This window comes from Phytophthora sojae (assembly GCF_000149755.1).
Source record: "Phytophthora sojae unplaced genomic scaffold PHYSOscaffold_4, whole genome shotgun sequence".
Taxonomy (NCBI): domain Eukaryota; phylum Oomycota; class Peronosporomycetes; order Peronosporales; family Peronosporaceae; genus Phytophthora; species Phytophthora sojae.
The window spans coordinates 5,677,368-5,702,102 of record NW_009258118.1 but is presented as its reverse complement, the minus strand read 5'-3'; the positions used below and the strand labels follow the sequence as shown (position 1 = coordinate 5,702,102).

Genomic DNA, 24,735 nt, shown 5'->3' with positions numbered 1-24,735 from the left:
CAGCCGTGCCTTGCACTAGCTCAGCTACAACGGGGAACGCACGCTCCGTGGAGGACAACGTTGGTGACAGCGCTGATGAGGATGAGCAACTGGACTCGATTTGCCAGCAGCTAGATTTTGGGGACGACGACGAAGTTGAGATCAACGTGGGTGTAGATCGCGGTGCTTTAGAGTTGGTGGAGGCTACCGTAGCGAAGTATGTGTCGGTGGGGTTCTACGATTCGCTACAGGAGGCGACCGTGGCACTACAGCAGCACAACGAGTTTGAATACACCTACAAAACTCGGTACACCTCCAAAAATGTCACTGGGACTGAGTTCAAATGTCGCTCGCATGCTATGTGCCCCAGCCCCCTCAAAATTGTTGAGCGGAAACTTGGAGCGAACTTAGTTCGATACGAGTTGTTGCAGAAGGGTGAGCACGGTGATGCTTCTGTCTCGCGCACGCGGCATGGTATTGCAGCTGTTCACAAGTCTAAAATTGACTCACTATTGGAGTTAGGTATGGGAGCAAGTCGAGTACGCAATATGTTGTTGCACAAATATCGACGCGATCCTGACCTTTTGAATTTGGTGCCTGAGGTTCGTAAGATCGAGAATAGAAAAGCGACTATCAAGAAAATGTGGAGGAAGGCTGGGATATTGACGACTTCAACACAATTGACATCTGGGCACACTCGCGATTGTGTCAAACCCGTAAAGTTCTCGACTCTGCCGACGATTCAGACTTCGCAAAGATGAACGAGTTGCTCGTGCTCGAGCGCTTCCAGCACAATTTTGACGACAACGGAAAAACGAAAGCTTCGCTCGGCTTAATCATGACCTCGCGAGCGCTATTTCGTAACGTGGCAAAAGCGACAACCTCTCAGAGAGGCAGTCTTGCGATGTCGACGGACGGCACATACCGAATTCCATTGTGGCAACTGGACGTTGGTGGATTGCGGTAGGATCTCTGTTGAATGGGAGACAACTCACCATGTTCAGCGATTTAGGCCCTGGCTACATGTTTGTCCGGTCGGAGTGCACTTTTGCATATGAGCAAATGTTCGGTGCGCTCATTAAATACGGACGCATGTTTCTTGACGTTGACGTGAATTTAGCTTGCTGCAGTATCGATCACTGCAGTGCTATAGCTCGTGCGCTGCCGGAAGTGATCATTTTGTCCTGTTGGGAACATCTTCTGAGGCAGGCCAGAAAGCAGCGCTCAAAGCTAGTCGGCAAAAGCTTCTACAAGAAGTACGCACTTCCTCAGCTGAAGTGGCTTCGCGAAACGCGCTCCCTAAATCAATTTCGCAATCTCTCGAAGTGCGTTGTGCGGTGGTGGAAGTTAAAAGGAGAGACCGCGTATGCGGAGTGGCTAGAAGATGTTTACCTCACATCGCGATGGGAGCGGTGGAGCGTAAACAGCAGTCCGATACCAGGAGTCTTGCTAACACAGCAGGCCATTGAGAGCCACCACAAAGTGATAAAAGAGGTGATCACAGCCTTTGAGAAGGCCCCGACGATTCACGTATTAAACTCTGCTCTGCCCAGACTCTTAATTCTTGTTTCGGATACGTTATCGGACGGCCCTCAGGGTCATTTCTGCGAATGTGAGTAAATTACATGCTTTGAATTGTGACATTATACTAACGCGTGCTGCTAAATTACACTTGCACAGGCCCTTCGCCGAAGGATGCAGTCTCTAAGGCCAAGTTGTTACTGACGTTGCCAGAAAATCATCGTGAAATAACGGAGCCCAGTCAACGTGGCATTCCCGTTCGAATCGTATTCAACAGTGGTAACGCCATTGTGCGTTCGAAGAACTTGGCTGGGTCTACGGTCACTACCACGCGCTCGAAAACGTACGTTTAAATATTGCGTTTACTTTCTACCAGGTTCATTATGCTAATTGATGATTATATACAGCTTTGTTTCGTCGCTAGAAGGTAGTACAGGAAGACTGCACCCATCTTTGACATATGGACGAAGTTTTTTTCATTGCAACAGGTGTCGGTCAACGTCGAGCGCGCACGAGCGATGCCAGAGTTTCAACTTCGCCCTACTTGGCCTTTATCCGACGTAAGATTCATGTTCCATCTGAATTTATTGTTTCTGAGTCTAATATCTTACGATGGCACCTGAACAGATTGCGGCTTCGACGAAGCACCTGCAAGCACGAGTCACACACAGTGAAAATGAGTAGATAAAATCGACGCGCGCGCACTTAGTGTTGTAGCCCGACAATCCTTTGGGGGGGGGGACGTCTGCTGATGTAGCGGTGCTGCATTAACGCCACCCAGCCAGCATCTCTCGTGTCAGATCCGTGCTGCGCCATCGAGTCTCCTACGACGAAAATGACCGACCGGGGCGTTGACGGAGTGGCAGCAGTGGAGCAGACAGCGGTGTCTTTGAGGGGTGAGTCCGGAAATGAACCAAACCAGCGAATGATTTGCATGAGCCCTCAGTCAGTCTACCGACGCCACTCAGTAGCACTCAAAACTGAAAATACAGAGCGTTCCGTGCATTGGAGGATGGCGACAAGCCTTTGAGCTCTCAAAATGGTAAAACCTCGTTGGGATCATATACGGTACATATCTGATATTGGATCAGACTAACTTACTTAATGGTTCGAGATACACTCCGATGCACCTGCAAGAGTTACATGCACTCTGGCTGGGTCTGCTCGCATGTGATTGCCTCCCTCAAACTGCTGAAAAAGCTAGATTTGAAGCTTGCAACAGAAGTTATCCAAGCACGGAGGTCTCCAGGCCGACCTCGAGCACCGGTTGGAGCCCGTCAACAAGAGCCGGCATCTACCAACTTTTGGGATCCCGATCGGCTTGAAGCCCTTCTTACCAAAGAGCCTTACACTCCTTTGCAGTGGGCTTTCATTACACAAGTTGACGTTCAAAAGGAAGGCCAAGCTTCTACTTTTCGCGAAGATCGTATTGGTACAGTTGGCGGTGTTCGACTGTCGGAGGAAGACGGGGTTTTCGAGTGGAGCGTGGCCTTCGTTCACGGCGACGTGACGACTTGGTGCCCGGACTGATACGTGCACACGAGCAGCGAAATATTTAGGCATCTACTCTGTCGCCACCACAGCCTCAAATTGCATTTCGATTAGCATTCATGGATACAACACATATACCGACTACACTCTACTTGTTATCTGTTGCGCATTTTCATCACGGAAAACCTGTTGCTTAGCTCCCCTACACCCGCAACAGATAACCCGACACGGGCAACAGGTTTTCCGTTGATTTGCTTGCAACAGATGCGTCAGTAGATTAGCAACACATAATAATTACGACCCCTCTTTTGATCTTTCTTGAGAGACTTCGCATCAAATTCGCCATTTCCACTGGTCACGGCTAGTGCTGTGATGCGATCTTGCCTACCTGTAAACACATATTCCCGTCCAGCGCTCGAACGACCTAACTAAATCCTCCATTCGCTCCTTCGTCCTGGATTCCGGAGCTCCAAGATGGAATAAGGGGACCGTTCGAAGGTTTGAGCCCGTGGCATCTTAATAAACGGGCAAATTTTGCGTGTAGATCCCCCTTGATTTATCGAGTAAGCTTGTTGAATATCTGGATTTATATACTCTCTGACGTCGTGTCTGCCTGTGTATATTTTTTTTTACCGCAAAAGAAAGTTTGAGGGCAAATGCCCATATTATCATGAGCTGGAGACTGGCTTAAGCTAACAGTAAGCTTGCTTGCAACTACTTTATTTATCTTTGGGCGTTCCCGTGGTCGAATCTGATCACCACACGAGCGCTGCGCGAGTACATGGCTCCGGTCATCCAAGAAAAGACGCTGCTACTACAAAGTATTTTAGCAGACAAGAGTGAGACCAAGGAACCCTTCGACATGTACAAACTCATGCGGCAGTTCACGCTCGACACCTTCGCCGAGATCGGCTTCGGCTGCCACTTGGAGATATTAACCTCTGGCAAGGAGCACCCGTTCGAGGTAGCCTTTGATGAAGCCAACCGCATCTCAAGCGAGCGCTTCACCAAGCCCACGTGGCTTTGGAAATTCCAGCGATTCCTGAACATCGGAAACGAACGACGACTTCGCGAGGCTATCAGTGTGATGAACGAGTTCTCTGTCGACTTGATCATGGAAGCTATGGAGCAAATGAAGAACTCCAAGCCCGACGAAGCAGACGTAGAGAGTCCGGCACACAAGAACATCATGGCGATCCTCTTGAGCAAGAAGGAGGCGGTGACACCCACCCAAGTGCGTGACATTGTACTCACAAGCCTCGAGGCAAGGAGGAACACGACGTCCGACACTTTGGCCTGGTTCTTCCACTCGTTGAGCCACCACCCTCAAGTCGAGAGGAAGCTTCGTGCTGAAATTCGCTCAAAACTGCCAAAATTTGGAGAAATCCACATCTACGTTCCATCGTACGAAGCAGTCCAAGACTTGCCGTACCTGGAAGCCACACTGCGTGAGGCTTTGCGCCTGCACCCGACCGGCCCCAGCATCCCTTACCACTATCAAAGAGACACTGTCCTACAGGACGAGACATTCATTTCGGCAGGTACCGATGTGTTCCTGCACCTCTACTCTGCGGGTCGTCTGACCAGTGCGTGGGGGTCCGATGCTGCGTCGTTCAACTCCCAGAGATTCAACGACCTAACTACCGGAGAAGTGCTTCCGTCCAAGTATTCGCCCTTCAGTAGTGGACCGCGAGTCTGCATCGGACGAAACTTGGCGCTACTGGAAATGAAGATCGCGATTGCGGCTGTTGTTGGCAGATTTCGGCTGTGCGAGGAACCGTCACTGACCCAAAGGCGCCCCGCATTTCAAAATTTTCAAATTTCAGAACTTTTCATCCCAGTTTGTATTGATTTAACTAGACGTCGTAGTACTTCGTAATACCAGTAACTAGCCCTTGGAAAATGTGACTCTTTGCAGGTTTCTCCGCGAAGTACCACGTGCGCCACACACACTCGTCTAGGTAGCCAGCTACCACTGTTTTCCGCATACCACGAGCAGCTTTGATGTGCTGCTTGATCTTCACCTCCCAGACGCCCTCGATGCGGTTCGTATGGGCGCCAGTCGTGGGGTCCTTGAAGTGTTTCGTGTGGTTTACCCACAGGTGTTGGTACCGCATCCCACGCAGGTGCCTGTTGTTGGTAAGGGTGTATAACTTTCCTTTGTTGCGCCCACTCTGGACTTGGGTCACGTACGCCTTAAACATATCGGAGACAATCAAAGTACTGATAAACATGCATAAAGAGTTAGATATCTTGTCAAATCATACGCAGTTATACAGGTTTGATGTGAGCTTTAATCAAAGCAGACAGAGTCGGCTTTGTCCGGTTGTTATAAAGGACACGAGCGAACCACGTTTTAGTGGTTCGGTCGATTCCGCCGAAGCCCCAGAAGTCTGGGTGGCGAGTACCACGTCGGTACTTTTGCTTCTTCTTCAGGTACGTTCCGTCGATCTCGACCACGTGCCCAACCCCACCGATCTAGCAGTTTAACATCATTGTTCAACCCGTTAAAAATACAATTCAACACTGCTAACTAAATAATATTTAGCAACAGAATAATGTACGATTTTACCTTCAGCAACGTCCGCTTCATCTCGGCGGTGCAGATGTCCTGCGCATAGACATACCACGGCCCTGCCGTTGTCGGCGACACCTCCGCCTGCTATGCTGCCGTTGTGACTGGGTGCTGGAACGCCCAGAACAACAGCAGCTTGATCAGCTTCGAGAGGGGAGCTGATGACCGGGCAAAGAAGGAGGAGACCTGCACGCTTCTCTCCAGACGGCACCCGGTGCGGGAGCAGCGCCAGTGCGTCCGCTTCACAGCGACGTACAACGTCATGCCATTGGTGCAGGTAGGACACAGAGGCGCGCTTGCCAGAAGCCCCACTCGCTGCGCCCACTCCAGCGCGCCCTTCTCCGTCACGCACGCGCTCATCACAGAGTTGAAGGTGAAGAGCGCGTTGGAGGAAACATCATACTCGTGGGGGCTGGGTGTGGCGAGGGGGCTGCGACCCGGGCGGGCGGTGTACGTGGTGCGGGAAGTGCGGGGGGCCATGGTGCCGTGCTGGATGCGGGGTGATTCTGGTTGTGTGGCACTGACTCTTGGTTGCCAGAAGTTCGAAAGTATAATTTAGTTCTAATCTTTCCGAAATTTGAAAAATTTGAAATGCGGGGCGCCTTTGGGTCAGTGCCGAGGATGTCCGCCCCATTCTGGATCTCACCTTGACCATGAAGAATCCGCTGATGATGCGCGTTGGAGCTGCCAGCTAGGCATTGAATAACCTTGAAAAGCTAACTACTTAGTACACAAGATGCATGCCCTACAGTACAAGCACAAAAGTTGTACCCATTTAACGGTAAAATCAAGACTCAGGATCAATGATCATCACCTTTTAAGTAAATCCTCCTGACCAATCGTATCTTTTTCATCGCCTTTTCGCCCAATCACAATACCGACTGGGTGATGGGCAGATGCTGCTGATGGGTACAATCTCCATTATCCCTATCTTGACTGGCTCCCCACTTCCCATTCGCGGATTCCCTCAACGCGAGATTCTCGGGTATTTAGCACCTCTTGTGTGTCTCCGTGCCTCTCTATCCGTTGCCTCTGTGTGTATGTTGCACTGACATCCAATCAGCGAGGGGTGCCGACTGCCAGCCATGGACGAGTTCCGTGCGCTGGCCGGCTGAGATCCAAACCCTTAAAACCTGATCCGGGTCATTCCGGCGGAGGGACTGCTGCTCTGTTCGTTGTTGACGCGTGTGTCTTTGCCTTGCGTGTTGTTGCCGTCGCGACTCTCTAACTGCCAGACCCAGCTCAAGTATGGTGTTAACACTACCTTATCCGTGGCAAAAACGGATGGATTCTGACAATAAGATCCCCCCCCCTTTATGCAGACATGCTTGCCAGTGGAGTCACGTACGGCGTCATGATCGCCACTTTGGTGGCCGTGGCCGCCTACGCCATCATCGTCAGCCGCCGGATGGAGGTCAACTCGGTCAAGAACTTCATCAGGTGCGTCACAAACAAAAGCAAAAGCGAAACAATATTTTTATGTCAATAATCTCTAACCAGCTTCATCTCTGTCAATACCAGCGCCAAGAACTCCACCACCTCCCTACGTCTCGCCTGGTGCTTCTTCTCAGCTGGAATGGGCTCGTGGACCCTTTTCTCCTTCCCTCAGATCGGCGTGGACGCTGGTTCGTGGGGTGTCATCGGTTACACACTCTCGGGAGTGTGTGGCATGCTGGTACTGGCAGTTGTGGGGCCCTACACCCGCTCCGCTCTGGGTGAAAACGTCACCATGACGGACGTCGTGGCGCAACGTTTCGGCTACGTCATGCAGGTCTACATCGGGCTCATCTCGGTCTTCTACCAGTTCATCTCACTGGCCTCGGAACTGACCTGCGTGGCCCAATTGACGACCATGTTCTCACCAAATGCGCACTCGCTGATCCCCATCCTGGTCGTGGTGTTCCTCACCAACTTGTACCTTATCATCGGTGGTCTCCGCGCCAGTTTGGCCACGGATGTGTGGCAGGGCATTGGCGTTATCGCTCTATTGGCGGTGGTGTGCATCGCCATGTGCTTCCATGTGGCCATCCCCGAGGGCGCGTGGTCCAGGACCAATGTTGCGGCCTTCACGGTGGAAGGCTTCGAGACGCTGGTGACGCTCGTGATCGCCGTGACGGCGTCCAATTTGTTCTTCACAGGCTTCTGGCAGCGCGTTTACGCGGCGTACGACGACCACACGCTCAGGAAGGCGGCGTTCATGGCGTGCGGCATCATCATCCCGTTCACGGTGGCGCTGGCGCTGGCCGGAATGGTGTCGTATCTGGCGTACCCGGATGGAGTCTTGTTCTTCGCCATCTTGATGGACATGGGACGTGGCTGGGAGGTGCTGATCGTCATCGTCATCGCTATGCTGGCGAGCGGTGTGTCGGACTCGATCCAGATCGGAATTGCGGCAGAATTGACGACGTGCTTCCCCAAACTGTCGTTGTTGCACGCGCGTATCATCGTCGGTAGGTGGCGTTGTGAGGTGATACTTTGAGGTATAGTGCGTCTCTAACTTGACATTATGCTTACCTTTGCAGCTCTGCTGAATGTGCCGGCCATCGTCATCGGATACCAGCAGTACGACATCCTGAACCTCTTTTTGATCGCCGACTTGTTGTGCACGGCTGCGGTTGGCCCCATGCTGCTCGGTGTGTGGAAGCGCGCGACTCGTACGGGCGCTCTGGCTGGCAGTGCCGCAGGTTTGATCACCATCTTCATCAGTGGCGTGATCGCGCAGGGCAAGTTCGTGGGTGGCTTCAACTGGTTCATCCTGCCCGAGGGGCTCTACTCGCAGAACAGCATGATCACCTTCATCGTGACGCTCATCATCCCTCCCGTCGTGACTGTAATCGTGTCGCTCATGACGCCCAAGAGCGACGACCCGACGGATGGCAGCTACCTGCTCCAGCACTCCCCCATCCAAGTGGCCAAGGACTAAGAGGTTGCATCCACCGGTACGCACGTATCGACCGTCGCTCATTTCCCCGTTATCCATATCAACAACAACACCTCCGTGCTGAAGCTCTGCTGAACATTTGCTGATCAAATGAACACCTGAATTCGCGCTTCTTTTGAGGGTTTACTTAACAGCCTGTTCTCTATTCTTCAAAGCTGGCATTGTTTTCCAGGAGGAGCTGGACGACCACGTTGTGACCGCTTTGTGTGGCAAAAAGCAGTGCATTATGTTCGATCAGCACGCTGACAACGTCGAGGTGACCTTCAAACGCAGCTTTGCAGAACGCCGTCTCCCTGGTCCTGGTTCGTGCATTCGCATTCGCGCCCCCTTCTAGCAGCAGCCGCGCGACGTCGGAGTGGCCTTCTCTTGCAGCATACCGAAGTGGTGTCCACTGCTCTTCATCCCCCGTATCAACTGGCGCACCGTACGCCAGCAGAAGAGAGACGATGTCCAGATACCCGTTCTGTGCTGCTTTGTGCAGCGCCGTCTCACCTCCAGTCGCTTGAGCGTTGATGTTGGCCCCACGCTGCAAGAGAAGGCGAGCCACAGCTTCGTGACCCGCTTGAGCCGCCAAGATCAACGCCGTGGCGTTGTCATCGTCGGGTTTATCCAGATCAGCACCGTGGAAAATCAGGAGCCGAACGACTTCCGCGTGGCCTTTGTAGGCTGCTTCAAGTAGGGAAGTGACGGACAATTTACTCTGCGAATCGACTTGTGCCTCGGCGTTGAGCAGGAAGCGCACCACGTCTTCGTGCCCGGCGCGTGCAGCTAGCAGCAGCAGTGCAGTGCATCCGTTCCTGTCGCGGACTTCGCTGCGGTAATCCTTTGCCAAGACCGTTCGGACGTCGTCTACTCGGCCTTTTGACGCTGCGTCCAGGAAGGCTGCTGCGTTCTCCCTTCGCCCACGTTGGTAAGCGCGGAGGAGGGCGAGGATACGGTTTTGACCGCTTTTCTCGGCAACGTTGAGCACGGTTTGGCCTGCTTTATCCTGCAGACTCGTGTCAGCTTTGTATTCTAACAGGAGGGCCACGACGTGTTCGTGGCCCTGATCAGCAGCGTGGAAGAGAGGAGGCCAGCCTTTAGCGTCTGTGAGATCGATCGAAGCACCTTCATCTAACAGGAGCTCAGCTATGTCTGCGTGACCCAACTGTGCTGCGATGATTAAAGCTGTCCGACCAGCGATCGTTGGTGCGTCAAGGTTGAGCTCACTGTCTTCGTCAGTGCCTGGGTCGCAGTCACTGTGATCGAGTTTTTCGTCGAGTTCGTTTCCATCCTTTCCGTGAGCTAGGAGCAGCTCGACCACCTTTTCGTGGCAGTTTTGCACCGCTTTGATCGATACGGACTTGCCTTCATCGTTCGTAGAATTGATATTCGCTCTAGCACCAAGCAATAGCTTCACGATCCCTTCGTTACCGGCTTCAGATGCGTACATCAGCGCCGTGCATCCGCTCGAATCGGCCAAGTCGACATTTGCGTAGAGTCCAGGCAGTCGCCGATTGGTTTTTCTCGGATGCGATACTCAGAGCCGTCCTTCCTACTGCATTCTGCGCATTGACGTCTGCAATGCTCTCCAGCAGGAGCTTCAGAACTTCCTCATGGTTGTGGGTGACAGCAACCAGAAGCGGCGTGTTGCCATCGCCATCTCTAACCTCAATATTCGCATCAAGTTTCACAGCAGCCTCCACCATCTTGACATCCCCTTCAGCCACATACTTCAGCAAGGAAGATTCAATCTCCTCACGCCCATGGTGAGTAGTTTCAAGTAGGACCGCGATAGCAGAATTCTTCTGTTGCTTGGCATAATCTAAAGCCGTAAGTCCCTCATTTGATTGTAAACTCATATCCGCAATTTCGTCGAGAAGAACATGCACAGTGTTAACATGACCAGCAATAGCGGCGTGCATGAGCGCGGTCTTGCCAGAATCGTCCTGCACGTCAATACCCGCGCCGTGTTCGATCAGCAACTTCATGATGCCACCTAAATCACTGCGAGCTGCAACCATCAGTGGACTCTCGCCAATATCGTTTACGATGTTGGTGTCTGCATACCATTCCAGTAGAATCTGCACCATTTCTTCATTCCCTCGCATCATGGCTTGCATCAACGGACTTGTCTTGGTTTTATCGACTAGATCCACCGCCGCTCCTCGCTCCAGAAGAAGAGAGGCAGTAGTAGAATCGCCTTTTATCCACAGCTTGCCGTAACGCCGTCTCGCCAAACATGTTCTCAGCATGAATATCTTAGAAGGCAAATAATGTCAGCGTATCCACCTCTAACAGCATTCATCAAAGGGGTGTTCTCGAGTTGGTCTCTACAGTCGGCTTGAGCCCCGTGCTCGAGCAACGTAGTCACCACTGCGCATCGGTTGTTCGCTGTAGCATACGTCAAAGCTGCCCACCCGTCTGCATTACTCGTCGTAATGTTAGCCTTCCGCTTAAGAAGTACTCGAACGGTTTGGTTGGTACCTAGCTCGGCTGCTCTCATCAATGGAGTCATCCCCGTTTTGTTCGGTAAATCAATTGATGCACCGTGGTCTAGCAGAAGTACTGTCGAGTGTTGAGATGATACAGAATGGAAAAGCGCCGACTCTCCGTTCAAATCTTGTGCGTCGATATCTGCCTCATTGCTCAGAAGTAATTGCATCATTTCGTCGTAGTCGCCCTTTGCAGCAAATATGAGCGGCGTTGTTTGGTTCCGGTCCGCTGTATTCACTGAGACACCATATTGGACTAAAAGTTGCGCCACATTTGCGTTCCCGTATTGTGCAGCCATGACCAAAGGAGTTTGTCCAGCATCGTTCGGAACTTCACAATTGGCACCACTTTCAAGTAGTTGCCGCACTATGTTGCTGTGGCCTGCCTTCACTGCGTAGAGTAAGGGGGTCCAGCCTGTAGTATCAGCCAAGCTGGCATCGGCATTGCTTCCAAGCAACAGCTCAACGAGACGTCCGTAGCCTTCTTGCACAGTGATACTTAGTGCTGTACGCCCCACAATATTCTGAGCATTAACGTCTGGCTTGTTATTCAGGAGAAGTTGGACAATTTTTTCGTGGTTCTCCATAACTGCGAGCAGAAGCGGAGTCCGCTTGTTAACGTCAACACAGTTGATATTCGCACTTTTCCTCAAAGCACTTCGTACTTCCTCCAAATCGCCCTGTAAACAGGCACTCAGAAGTAGCCTATTGGCAGCCTCTCGCTCTTGATGCCGCCCTTCTAGTAGTGCGATTACATCCGTTTTATTGTTCTGGCGAGCCCAGCCTTGCGCTGTCCGCGAATCATTCGATCTCAGATCCATATCGGCATTACGATCCAGTAGAAGGCGTGCCAGATCGACGTGTCCCTCAGCGGCAGCATACATGAGGGCCGACATACCGTTATTATCTTGCAGATCGATTGAAGTCCCATGCGTAAGCAGGAATTCCATAGCACTGCGTAAGCCAGCTGCTGCTGCCAATGAAAGCGCGGTTCTGCCGTATTTATCCTTAAAGTCAATGCCCGCTGCCCCCTTGGTAGCAGGAGGGCCATTTCGTCACGGCCTTCGAGGATTGATGCCATGAACGGGGTCCGTTGAGCAATATCGGCGGGGTCTACCAATGCGCCGCGCTCCAGAAGTAGAGATACAATGCTATATTACCTTGATTTGCAGCGGATCGCAACGCAGTCTGCCCCATACAAGGTGCGGCATTAATATTTGCTTCTCTATCGAGCAGCAGGCGAACTATTGCCCCCTCGCCATTCCGGACAGCATATAACAAGGCTGTACCACCGATCGGGTGCGCAAACTCAATATTCGCCCCAGAATCAAGAAGTAGAGAAGCCGTTGCAGGTTTTCCTAGCATTGACGCATGCAGTAGCGCAGTCCTTCCATCAGTATCGACACCATCAAGTGTTGCCATACGGTCAACAAGCAGGCAAGCAACCTCAGCATGATCACCCCACACAGCCCAAACCAATGGGGACTTCCCTGACACATCGGCCAAGTCAACTGATGCACCATGATCAAGTAGCAGCGAGACCATACCACAGCGATTTCGCTGTACTGCATGGTGAAGAGCCGATAACCCACTCGCGTCTTGAGCATCGACTTGAGCGCCTTGTTCGAGCAGATAGCGCACTACCTCTTCCTTAGAGTTGGAATAAACTGCCAGCATTAACGCAGTCTTGCCGTCCTTATCCCGAAAGTCAACCTTTCCTGAGTTGCAAAGAGCTGTCTTTACGCTGTTCAAGTCGCCATGTCTCGATGCTAGCAAGAGTGCCGCACCAGAAGCTTGCAGGTGTTTGTGTTCCATCAAGCAATCCACAACTTCTTGGTGTCCTTCAGCCTCCGCAATTTTCAACGCTGTCTGGCCATCTTTATTCTCCACGTTCATATCTGCGTGGTTGCTCAGCAATATCCGTACAAGATTAACATGACCATGGAACGCAGCCCACATCATCGCCGTCATTCCCCGGCTATCTACCAAATACCAATCAGAACATCGACCACATCGTACTTGTCATGGTCACAGCATTCATCAGCGCTGTCTGTCCATTCGCGTCTTGCTTGTCAACGCTCGCATTATGGTGAAAAAACAGTCGCACAATGGATTCATTGCGTCTCGCAGCTCTCATCAGAGGAGTCACTCCAGCATTATCTGCCAAATCGACCTTCGCTCCATGATCCAGTAACAATTTCACCATATCGTCGTGTCCAAGTGAAATTGCTGCCAACAGTCCTTGTCAGAAAAATCTACCCCTGCTCCTTGCCGCAGCAACAGTCGAGCAGCATCGATATCATCCTGGAGAACTGTCTGCATAAGCGCCGTCCTCCCTTCTTCATTCGTTGCATCAATACCCCCGCCACTGGAGAGTAGAAGCAGCACCATCGTGTTACTCCATCCTTTAGCCGCCAGCAACACGGCAGAAGCACCGTTTAAATCGAAAACATTCACTTCAGCTCCACATTTCAGCAACTTTTGCGCCATCTTCTCGTTCCCTTTGCTCTGTAGCAACCATCAGCGCCGTTCGTCCGTCCTCTCTTGCCGCATTCACACGAACTTTTGCATCTAGGAGGAACTTTACAGCTTCTAACTGCCCCTCTGCTGCTGCCAACAGCAGTGGCGTTTTTCCTCGATCATCACGAATCTCCACATTATTTACCTTCTCCAACGCAGCACGAATCTGCTTCACATCACCGCGTTTAGTAGCATGGAATAGCTCGAGCTGACAGGATTGCATGTAGTCCGTGATAAGCGCGACAATTGCTGGATCTCCCTTCTTCTCGGCATAGTGCAATGCTGTCATTCCATCTAAGTCGCATTTGTCGACATCCGCGCCATGTTCTAAGAGCTGCTGCGCTAGCTCTACATGACCACTGCAAACAGCATGTATCAGCGCTGTGGCCCCTTGTCGATCGGGTAAATCTATAGCAGTACCGTTGCTTAATAGTATCTGGACAATCTCCATCTTGTCAAATAGGACGGACTGGGTGAGTGGCGTTAGTCCTTCCACGCTGTAAACGTCGGGGTTTGCCTTGTGCTCGAGAAGAAAGTGAACGGTATCGGCTTGTCCGCTAGTACATGCATGCCACAAAGGGGTTCTCTGTTCGGCATCCGGCAGATCAATTTTGGCGCCAGCTTCCAGCAAAATCTTCGCAACGTCCAGGAGGCCGCGAGATGCCGCGAGGAGAGCGCAGTCTGCCCTCGAGTGTTGCGCATGTCTACGTTTGCCTTGTGCTTAAGCAGTTCACACACGACATCTCCATGACCAGCGGCTGCAGCGTACAGCAGAGATCCTAATTGTTTTCGGTTCGCGACTTCAGTCTTGGCTCCCTCTGGCAGAAGACGCACGATATCAACCTTACCACGAGCCGATGCAACGCACAAAGGCGTAGGACGGGATCCGCTGTGGATATCGGGGAAGGCCTTGTGGTTAAGAAGCATACGCACGACTTCTGTGTGGCTCGAGTTCACAGCGTGCCACAGCGGGGTCATTTTCCTCATCTGCGACGTCAACAGGAGCTTCAGCTTCAAGTAAAATACTCACAACTCCGAGTCTGCCTGAAGTTGCAGCTATGGATAAAGGAGTTTGGCCTGCCTTGTTTTTAGCGTTAATATCTGCTTCGTGTCCTTTTTCCACAGCAGTATGTATCATTGTGCTGTCATCAGCGTCCCTCTTCTCAAGGCTATCGCCACTTTCCAGTGCAATTTCCACCCCACTTGCGTCGCCTTTCAGCACTGCATCGAGCAAAGACACTTATTTCTTCTTTCGTTCAGTCAACTGCGTTTGAATCATCGCCACAATCCTCCATTGCCTTGCGCTTGGGCAATTTGTAGTGCTGTTTTGCCTTGTTTGGTGCGTGCTTCAACGTCTGCCTTACTATCAAGGAGAAGACGAACCATTTCGCTGTGCCCAGCCCTTAAAGCGAGCAGAAGCGGGGTCCAGCCGTCGCTGTCTGCTAAATTCACGGAGGCGCCTTGATCAATCAACAAGCGTGCAATTTTTGCGTCTCCTTTTTGAGCTGCAAGACCCAAAGCCGTCACTCCAGCAGAGTTCTGGGCGTCCACATTCGCTTTCCGGTCTAATAAGACCTTGAATACAGCTTCTTGACCTGCAAATGTTGCCCACATCAATGGGGTCCACCCGGTTATACCTGGTAGATCTGGAGTGGCATCGTAGTGGAGAAGAAGACGCACTTTTCCCTCGTGGCCTTCACGTGCTGCGAATAGTAAGGGCGTCCACCCATTTCCGTCCTTGGTGTCTACGAGTTCTCCGCGTTCTAGAGCGAGCTTGGCTTCGTCGATTTTGCCTCGTTCAGCCGCTTGGAGCAGCGACAACCGGTTGCCCATGCGTCCTCACGTTGACGAATGAGAGTGGCAGTCTAATGATGGAGAGTGTCCACATGATCAATTTATCCACGAGAGGAGACTGTCAATAGGTTTTGTGTAACTTAGCACAAGAACACCATCATTGACTTGAATCGATGTGTTTTGGGCTGGGAGACTAAGAAAATAGTGTATGCGCTTTCACATCATTAGTTGTTTTTTTAAAAATGATCGAGTTTTTCCATTAAAATGAAAAACTCGATCATTTTTACTTTACTTTTCTAGAAGAGCGATGACTTCACTGTTGTCTTTGGCTTTCGCGTAGTCTAACGCCGTTTGGCCGGCCTTGGATTTCAGGTCCTTGCTGGCGCTCCGGTCAAGTAGAAGTTGCATTACACCGACGTGGCCATCGTTAGCAGCATGCATAAGGGCAGTCATTCCTGCAACGTCGGACGAATCGACCTTGGCGCCAGAATCAAGGTGGTTTATCGAAGATGCCGGGGCCGCTAGGCCCCGGCATCTCCGATCCGATTGGTTGCAGCTCCGATCTCCGACTCCGCCCGACTAAAATATCTTAAGTTAGCCAAAAGTCGCTGAAGTGAATAGAGTGGGGAGTGAACACAACCCGGCACAACTCGCAATGGACGCTGAAGAGTGCAGACGGCGAGTGCAAGAAGCGAAGTCGCAGCATGCTTTCCCGCCAAGTGTACTGTACCCGGAGCTAACGAGCTGGAAAGACGACACGGCCCCTCTCTCAAAGTTGTTTTCCCGGCCGATTGTTGTGTGGGTCCCTGAGTGCTTGAATGGGGGCAACGCTGAGTGCGCTTCTCCTGGTTGTTACTGTAAAGGAGTACGTACACCGTACGGTCGATCTTGTTGACGCGAAGTGCGACTTGCTTTACGTGCGGTACGAATGCGCTGGTTCTACAGGAACTTGTTTTACTACAATATCACGAGCATATGTGCAGAAACACGAGGAGTTTCTGGTTCACTTCCCTTTTGTTTTGTCGGTGAAAGGAGGGCTTTCTAACGAGTTTATGGAAACGGTTCATGATGGGATTATGTCGCCGAATGGGCTGTCGCGTACATTGGCTACTGTGGAGCGCCGCTGCCAAAGCCGGTATTACAAGCTCTACACTCTTTTTGCGGATAGAGTTCGGCGACTCTAATGCTGACTATATATCTCCGACCCCGCCAACTTGCTCTCAGTATGCCTCCGACAATGCCCACAGCATTTTGGACGGAATTTACAACGATTTACAGTTCTCTGTGTGAAAATCTCATGAAGCACTTGAAGATTCGAAGAGCGCTCCGCATTGATCACTCCGTGAAATTTTGTAAGCGTCTTAAGATTTGGACAGGCAGTGGGAAACGTGATGGTATGGCAAACTGTAAGATGCTTCTTCTCGCTCAAAATGAAATTGGGCAGATCGTTGGTCGTTGCCTTACACGCTCAGAGAACAATGATGAAACTGAGAAGCTACTAAAACATGTGGAGCCCATGCTTGCACCGTTTACTGACGATGCTGAGCTTTTGGTAGTAAGTGATGATGTCACTGGAGTTCGCAATCTGGTTAGCAGAGTGTTTGGTGATCGTGTCTCGACCAAGCAAGACCCGTTCCATGTAATACAGCGCATAACCGAGAAGGTTAAGTCAACTAAGTGAAAGTGGTTATCTAAGGAGCTAAGTAATGCGCTGTACACAGTAGATCGCAAGCTGCGACCCGTTGACGAAATGGAGAAAGGATTTTTACGTGCTGTCAGAAGTGTTGCATTGACGGACGTGAACTGCTCGGATGCGGAGTGGCGCGGCTGTTGAGGCGAGGCGGGTGAACGCCTTTATCGTCCAGGGTGTATAGCGCACTATGCCGGACCGAATGAATTCGGGTTCGGGTACCAGAGATTGTCCACGCGATAAACAGCCCACGAGACACTGAATGACCCGGGCCTGGAACCGCTTGGACGCACCGAATCGCACCAATGCGGTCCGGTGTTTGGCGTGTGTCCTTGTGTCAACCCCTATAGGTATCGTTTACCTTTGGCGGACCGGATTTCACCGAGTTGAGTTGTTGCGATACAGAATAAAGTCTGCTGGGTGTGTTCCTGGGATGAACCACACCGAATGAACAGAAGGTCAGACTGAATGAAAGGGACCACAGTCAGATCCGTAATTCAGAATAACCAACACACAGAAATACAATGCCGAGCTAAACGTCACAAAATATACAGCCACCACTTATTCTTTAAGACCCTTGGGTGGGGGGTCTATACGCCAGTCAACTCACGAGCCGTCACCCAAGGCACTGGTCAACCCTGGCTGCACACTCACTTACGCGCACCACCCTCACAGAGTGAGGGAACAATACAAAATATAAGTCAATCCTATCACACAGTAGTCAATCAATTCGGTCTGGGGGGTGACTATCTCTCAACCATTAAAGACACACAGTAGGGAATATGAAATGGATGCCCGGTTAGAGCACGTAAATAGAAAATAAAGCTCTCCCAGGTCACTCCGGGGCGCAAAACCCCAGTCACTGCCGACTTTGCCTTGGTACCTTTGAGTCCCCACTACACCAGTGCTCGCTACACCAGTGAGGCCTTGGAAGCGTCCCTAAACTGGATTAGACCGCGCGCAGGCAGTCTCCTGGAGGGCTCTTGAAGACGTCAAAGTCGGGGTGCTACTTCTGCCCCGAGCACAGAGTCGTCCGCGTGCTCTTCGGCAAATTGGTTTCACTTCGCTGACTTTAATGTAGGTTTCACTATGCTTCGCTTGTCTTGAGTATGCTTGTGCTTCTTGGCAGTTCTTCAGTACACTTGTTTTGGTTTCGGTATGCGGAGACTTGTTGACGGCGACACTTCTTCGGGTGCACTCATCAGATGATGACAGAGGTACCTGGGCACACCGTCTCATCATCTTGGGACTGGACCTCTCCCTTGGATCTGCGGCTTATTCGGTGCCGCCCGTGGATCTTGGGTGATCTTGGTCTCATCGGGTCTGGTTCGACGCCGCTGTGCGAACACACGCGGCGCGCACTGGACTTGTTCTTGGTGCGTCGATATCCAGTGTGGGCACGGGGGCCGGACCGAATGAACGATCCGGTCCGTCCCCATTCGGTGTGGCACTTCTCCAATCGGTACGCTATCACCGGGTGCACCACGATCCGGTCCGGACAACACGAGGTTTCATCCAACAGGGTCTTGTGCGCGTGTGATCATGTCTGGTGGGGCGATTCAGTGGGGTGGTCCGACAACATGACTGAGCCAATGCAGGCAGTAGCCAGGATGCATTCGCTGGCCACACTTTCGCGTCTTGGGCCTATCCTGCAGTTAGGGAAGTCGGCGGACGGACAGGATGCGTGACTCCGCACCGAATATGAGCGCTCATCCGGTGGGCGCATCTCCAATCCTGTGAGCCCATGCTTGCTGCAAGTGCCGGGCACTGTCAGTCCTGCAACAGAATTACAATTCGACGATATTTTCATCCGTTGCTTGAGCCATATGTTGAGCAACGGAACAATATAACAATAATGTGTACGAAACATAACGAACATAAATGAATTGCGTTTTAATGAATATAATAATTAATTTTAGTAGTATTGTAACAGTCACTGTGAGTTCAATTTTAATTTTTTATATTACAGCAGGGCTTCGCGCTAAGCTGTAATTGTCACCTTATAATAGGGCTACGCTTTGGTTGAGACAGCACAAGAGTGAGTTACATGCGTTAATAGGAGGATGGAACGACAAGCGTATATACAAATTATGGGATACGATGTCAATACTGCCCATTATAGCACCCTCGCAGTAGGCCGTCACAACACAGGTCGTTGAGATCCAGCTCCGATGGACCCGGGTCAGAGTCGAGTACTCCAGTATCTAGGGTGCGCGTAGTACAATGTAGTAGCTTCAGAATTCATATATGTTTATGGAAACAAGTTAGTGCGGTTGTATAGTACATTTTTGCGCAATTACCACGGTCACCTATGCAGTCCGAGAAAGAATCGGAGTGGCTGTGTCCTTCATGACATTCCGTACTAGTATTCCCCATCACAGCTACTGCTAATAACGAAGACGGTTGCGACGCATTCTATAACCAGCCTTTCAACGAGCGGTACAATGTTCGCCATCACATCGTATACGACTGATGTCACTTTTGAAATGAATGAAGCGTTGGATTGGTAAGCGCGGTGACGTACCACAAGGCATCAACGGGAGCGTATCCACGGCGCGGCGGTGTCTCATGTGCGCTGAGTCACTAACGGACGGCATGCTTCTCATCAACACTGCGCTCCGATGATCGGTGGCGGAGGCGGTTATTTTGGCAGGACTCCTTACTTACTCACGCGGTGGCGGGGCTTGTCTGCGTAATGACAATTTGTTAGGACGTGCGCCAGGTAAACCTTGAATACTTGTTATCACTTGGAACAACCAAGGGTACCATGAAAAATATATGTAACTTAAGGCATTGTGTATCCAGATATGGTTTGTGGAACCTGCCTCACTTACACCATAGAGGTGCGATTCGAAATACTACGGTAGTTTTCCCCACTTCGCAGACTACATCTGATTAGTAAGTGTACGGTAACGGTTGTCATCATGCTTACTCCTTTTCGATCGGCGCTTTGCCGCATCACACATCACGTCCGCCAGACTCCCACAAAAAGCTCATTAATCGAGGAAACCATGGAAGCAGCTCTGTTTGGATAGTGCCGTGCTGTATACCTAGAGTAGTTCAGAGTTCCATCTCCCGAGTAGAAAAAAAGTCAAGTAACACTCCTTCAGTTTCTATGGAGTCCAGTTTACTGTCTCGGACAAGGGAGCGCAGCCTGTAGAAGGATCGATCCCGATCGGCTCGGATAGCTGGATACGGGATGTTACTGAAGGAAATTCCCCCGCGCGATCGAGAAGAAATCGATAGGAGAAAGAAGCGAACTATCAATCGTGTCAGAAAACCATCCCCGCGTGGCCACCAATCAAGCCCTCAAGGCTCAAGTGGATAAAGTCTACACCTGCCAACAATGATATTTCATAAACAGCGGATCGGCCAAAACACTGCGTGTTCTGCGTAGCGATTCCAGCGGAGTTTGAGTCTGTAGTGTTAACAAGCTTACGTGCGTGCCAACCACGGAAGGGGTCATCGATGCCCTTGCGGCAGCCGCTCCCGCTGTGACTTGGGCCTCCTTGGACGTTGTAGCGTGCGCACCTCAATAGTGAACGCTACAGGAGGCCAAGACATGCCGAGGAAAATGATGGAGGGTCGGTCAGACCGAACATTTGCGCAGAACTGCTGCAGGCAGCCGCTCTACAGCCTAAAAGCCTTCTGTGCCTCGAGCATATCGGTGTCTAAGAGGTAGCATATAAACGTGACCCGGTGGCCCCGAGCTCTGCAGTCGCACGACGGATGCGATCCTGGTCGTGTGGCTTCTGCAACAGGTAACTTGTCATATACATTTTACTTCAACCATGCACACGTAGCAGGGTGGGTGCGCACGGAGCAGAAGAGGCAACAAAACTGTAGAACATCGCAATGTTCTACAGTGGTTTTTGGCGTATAGCGTATTTAAATCAGTGTGTTCTGCAAACGCTTCCAGAGGAATTCTCAATGCAGCGGGTTACCTCTTTCCAGAGGAAAAACTAACCCTCTGTTTGAAATCAGAGATGCTGCGGACACACCCTAAGCAAATACGTTGCTACTCAGACACAACGCATCGGTCTTAGCAGTAGTTCGGTCTACATGACGGGAGTGAAACTTCTATTGCGCCCACTCCGTTGCGCAACGGAAGGGATGCGTCATGACTCGTATGTTTTGTCTTTATAAAATTATGTATGTACCGTTGCGCAACGGAAGCTAGAAAGAAATTTATTGTTTTATTTCTACAGTCTACCTTTTATAATCAATATGTTGCTCCGTTGCGCAACGGAATATAAATACTTGATTTTAGTATTGATGTAAACCTCTTAAGAATTATATTATGTAGACTGTCTCTCCATCCATTTGTGGCTTACTATTAATAGAGGCGCGTAATGGCAGCAAGCTTTTAGCGCTCGCGGGCGTTTCTCCAGCACTGACCGGGCGGGCGACCATCTACGGAGACGAAGACAAGTTATGCGCTGGTAAGGTAGGTAAAGAGCGTGTGATCATCCCGTGCTATGACTTACGCTGTGCACTGCGCTCGCAGGGGGTTCATCTACAAAGAGGAAGACAAGTTGTACGCTGGGTAAGTTTGGTAAAGAGCGTGTGATCTTCCTGTGCTAAGAATTATGCTGGGTACTGCGCTCGCAGGGGGTTCATTAGCGCTTGACGGCCTGGCGCCCATTAACAGCTCAAACGGAACGTAAGGCGTAAGGTACGCAGTGGGTGTCCGCATTAAGTGCCTGTGCTCTTGCATGTCTAATGTTTACGCTGTGGTAGATGGGCGGCACTCGAGTACTCGAAGAACCCGGAGGACCCAACAATGCAAAGCAACAAAATCGGCTGCCATCCTCGCGCCGAACTAAAACATCACGAGTAAAGGCGAACATTGCTGCTGGCTTCACCGCAATCGATAATGTTGTTCCCCAGTTTAGCCCGCGGGTATTTACCACTTGGGACCAAGTGTTTTCAGCCGCCAAGAGATACGAAGAACAGTTTCATTTGAAATATCGCAGACGAAGCTCCAAGTCGGCCAAGAAACACAACGAGTATGTGTTGGTATTATTTGATATGTGTTCAGTATTTAAAAATTAATCGTGGATTTATGTTATGGCTATTTTACAGAAACAAGAGAGCTACTCCAATTCCTGATCGCTTCGCTTTTAAATTCGTCGACTTTTGGTGCACCCACGGGTGCTATCAGGAATCGCGTGCTAAAAAAGTCCGCGACACCAATGTCCGCTTCACAGATTGCCAAGCCCGGTTCACAGCATCCGTGGAGCAGGTATCTGGAGTTTGGGGAATATATATTCTCAAAGAGGTGCGATGCCATGTTTTGTTTTCTTACATTAGAGGTACTGATAAATGTGTCGTATCTTATTTTCTTACAGACATTCACACACAACCACCCGACGAACGACGCAGTGTCAGATCTATATTTTTCTGCTAGCGCAATTGTTGAAGAACGACCCGATGTTGTTGATGACGTTGCCAAAATGCTGGACGTGCGCGCTAGTGCAAAGCATGTTACAGCATTTCTCTCCGAAACGCTAGGTTCGTCGAATCTTTGGATTTTTTTATGCTTCAAGTTTACTTACAAATTAACGTATGCAGGGAAAAACATAACACCTCAGCAATCCAGAAACATTATACGGAAAATTGAAGGGGAAAATAGCGCGGAGTCTCGTGCTCGACGCATGTTACAAGAGTTTGTGAAGACAGAAGGAAACGATGCAACAGTACTGCAAGATCAACACGGCATCATTTGTGGGATAATAATGCAGAGCGCTGCTCAAAAGAAGTGTTTTCAAGAGTGGGGCGACTGCCTTCTGATGGACCGGACTCATGGCACGAATAATCTCGGGTATCATCTGGGTAAGTAATTTGCACTGGGATGATATTTTGTACAGTACTCATAGTTTAATGTGCACGTAGGGTCACTTCTAGTCACATGTCCGAGCGGTCGCGGGATCCCTGTTGTTGACTTTCTGGCGCTGAACGAGAAAAAACGAACCATGATTCGTGTTCTGGATTTTTTCATGTAGAAGAATCCTTCGTGGGAGAAGATAAGGACGTTCGTTATAGATAAAGATTTCACGGAGTGGAAATCTTTGGAGATGTGCTTTCCGTCGGCGAAAGTTATTTTGTGCCAGTTCCATGCTATCACCTATTGGAAGAAGCTCCTGCAAAAACGAAAATACAACGTCAAAGTTGGCCAAAGAGATGAAATCATAAAGCTTTTCAGAAGAGTGATGTTCAGGTACGAAGCATGCGGACAAACATCATATATTTTGAAAATACTGACAGACCTGTGTTATGTTTTGCGGTAACTAGTCCCACCAAATCGCTGTATGCGACGGCGTACGATGCGTTTGCAAACTTCTGCAAGAGAGAGTGCCCAAAAATTCCCGCCTACTTTGATAGGAACTGGGAGTCATGTCGTGAAATGTGGGCAAACCATGCACGAGGTCTTGTTTTTCCGCTGCTAACACTACCACCAACCGTCTCGAATCGAACTGGAACCAGTTAAAAATTCTACTAGGACACAAAGTAGCACAAGTGCACTCGATCATACACGATCCAAATTACTTTCAGTCTCTTGGAGAAGCTATTTCGACGGAATACGTTTGCTTGGTGCGCCTTCGCATTATGTGGTTGCTACTGTGCCAAACGAAGGAACGAAGTAGTGAGCCAGTAGCCGAGACGATCAAGAAGAAGATCAAAGAAGACTTTGGTGCATGGGTTTAACTTTACAGGAGTAAACTATACATTTTTTTAGCATATTTGCGGACTTTACACGCGTATTTTTGTATTCACGCAGTGTGGACATGCGTCTGTTTGGTACTTTTGCCTCGTGGAGACGGACTCACAGCTTCATCCGGTCTCGCTGCATGCAATTTTCCCTTTCGTCAGCCGTCTAGTGATGAAGGTCACAGTATCGGCTTGGATCTTGCTTATCCAGGCCTTGGGGATTCGGCTGATGGCGAGCGCATTTATGGCCACCCTGGCTCAACGTAGGTGTTGCTCATTCAGGTGCGGCACGTGTCTGCGTACTACACGTAATTTTACTGCTAAACTTGGTGCTCCTGCCGGTAGTGGCCTTACAAGTACTGGCTTCGGCTACTGGAACTCGTGTTGAGCGCGGTGTTGGTGCCGGTGCTGACCTTCATCCAGTCGGCGTGTCTGTTGCTACTGTAGGCCTGGGCATCCCGGCGCCGGCGTTGGTTCCTCCTCTGCGCTGCTGACCAGTTGGGCTGCTGCACTTGGTGCCGCGGGCAGGCTTGCTGTTGCTAGTCTTGGTGGCGTCGACGTGTCTGTTGGTCGTCTTTGTCTCTGCTTCTTGTCTTTTTTGTTCTTCACAACCAACTAACCAATAATACACTCGAAATTGCTACTTTATTACATTAAGCATTCCGTTGCCCAACAGGTGCTGAAGCAACGGCGATACTTTCGTTTGATTGTGCTTCCGTTGCAGTAACGAGACTCAGTGCCGGGTCCCCACACATCCACAATCCACACGTCACACTCGTCTCTACCGGATCTCCATCACATGCGACCAATCACTGCTCACCGAATGGTCCACGTATCCATGGGGTCGGACATGGGTGCAGACAAAAATCTGTTTCCACATCGTGTCACTGTTATGAAAGTAACGCGAAGCAGATTCGGCGCGGAGATCTCTTTGTCTCTAATAACACGTACGAGGAGGCTGCTAAGACGGTGAGAGTCGTATCCACCAGTCAACTCGAAGGATTTCACTTCGTCTTGAAAAAACTACTCGTCCGCACTG

General features: G+C 50.6%; 10 protein-coding genes across 10 annotated transcripts; 7 read left to right on the top strand and 3 right to left on the bottom strand.

Annotated features, from left to right (window-relative positions):
- Positions 1-1,041: 1,041 nt before the first annotated feature.
- PHYSODRAFT_502322 (hypothetical protein) lies at positions 1,042-1,599 on the top strand (the record flags this gene model as incomplete). The annotated part of the gene is made up of 1 exon (XM_009529178.1): positions 1,042-1,599. One exon carries the CDS (start codon positions 1,042-1,044, stop codon positions 1,597-1,599), a length of 558 nt encoding a protein of 185 aa, XP_009527473.1.
- A 1,005-nt stretch (positions 1,600-2,604) lies between these two features.
- PHYSODRAFT_498823 (hypothetical protein) lies at positions 2,605-3,030 on the top strand (the record flags this gene model as incomplete). The annotated part of the gene is made up of 1 exon (XM_009529177.1): positions 2,605-3,030. One exon carries the CDS (start codon positions 2,605-2,607, stop codon positions 3,028-3,030), a length of 426 nt encoding a protein of 141 aa, XP_009527472.1.
- Positions 3,031-3,739: 709 nt separating this feature from the next.
- Positions 3,740-6,261, top strand: PHYSODRAFT_500481 (hypothetical protein; the record flags this gene model as incomplete). Its single annotated transcript, XM_009529176.1, has 2 exons — positions 3,740-4,770; positions 6,180-6,261. Coding segments are annotated over 2 exons (1,113 nt in total), but the record flags the coding sequence as incomplete, so codon positions are not given.
- A 629-nt stretch (positions 6,262-6,890) lies between these two features.
- PHYSODRAFT_332209 (hypothetical protein) lies at positions 6,891-8,489 on the top strand (the record flags this gene model as incomplete). Its single annotated transcript, XM_009529175.1, has 3 exons — positions 6,891-7,006; positions 7,088-8,016; positions 8,089-8,489. The coding sequence occupies 3 exons, from the start codon at positions 6,891-6,893 to the stop codon at positions 8,487-8,489; spliced, it is 1,446 nt and encodes a 481-aa protein (XP_009527470.1).
- A 352-nt stretch (positions 8,490-8,841) lies between these two features.
- Positions 8,842-9,096, bottom strand: PHYSODRAFT_436151 (hypothetical protein; the record flags this gene model as incomplete). The annotated part of the gene is made up of 1 exon (XM_009529174.1): positions 8,842-9,096. A coding segment is annotated over one exon (255 nt), but the record flags the coding sequence as incomplete, so codon positions are not given.
- A 2,292-nt stretch (positions 9,097-11,388) lies between these two features.
- PHYSODRAFT_432858 (hypothetical protein) lies at positions 11,389-11,682 on the bottom strand (the record flags this gene model as incomplete). The annotated part of the gene is made up of 1 exon (XM_009529173.1): positions 11,389-11,682. A coding segment is annotated over one exon (294 nt), but the record flags the coding sequence as incomplete, so codon positions are not given.
- Positions 11,683-12,790: 1,108 nt separating this feature from the next.
- Positions 12,791-15,334, bottom strand: PHYSODRAFT_499200 (hypothetical protein; the record flags this gene model as incomplete). The annotated part of the gene is made up of 2 exons (XM_009529172.1): positions 12,791-12,963; positions 15,139-15,334. Coding segments are annotated over 2 exons (369 nt in total), but the record flags the coding sequence as incomplete, so codon positions are not given.
- Positions 15,335-16,113: 779 nt separating this feature from the next.
- Positions 16,114-16,976, top strand: PHYSODRAFT_499664 (hypothetical protein; the record flags this gene model as incomplete). Its single annotated transcript, XM_009529171.1, has 2 exons — positions 16,114-16,430; positions 16,466-16,976. The coding sequence occupies 2 exons, from the start codon at positions 16,114-16,116 to the stop codon at positions 16,974-16,976; spliced, it is 828 nt and encodes a 275-aa protein (XP_009527466.1).
- A 5,666-nt stretch (positions 16,977-22,642) lies between these two features.
- Positions 22,643-22,828, top strand: PHYSODRAFT_499306 (hypothetical protein; the record flags this gene model as incomplete). The annotated part of the gene is made up of 1 exon (XM_009529170.1): positions 22,643-22,828. The coding sequence occupies one exon, from the start codon at positions 22,643-22,645 to the stop codon at positions 22,826-22,828; it is 186 nt and encodes a 61-aa protein (XP_009527465.1).
- A 227-nt stretch (positions 22,829-23,055) lies between these two features.
- PHYSODRAFT_286071 (hypothetical protein) lies at positions 23,056-23,421 on the top strand (the record flags this gene model as incomplete). Its single annotated transcript, XM_009529169.1, has 1 exon — positions 23,056-23,421. A coding segment is annotated over exon 1 (195 nt), but the record flags the coding sequence as incomplete, so codon positions are not given.
- Positions 23,422-24,735: the final 1,314 nt, after the last annotated feature.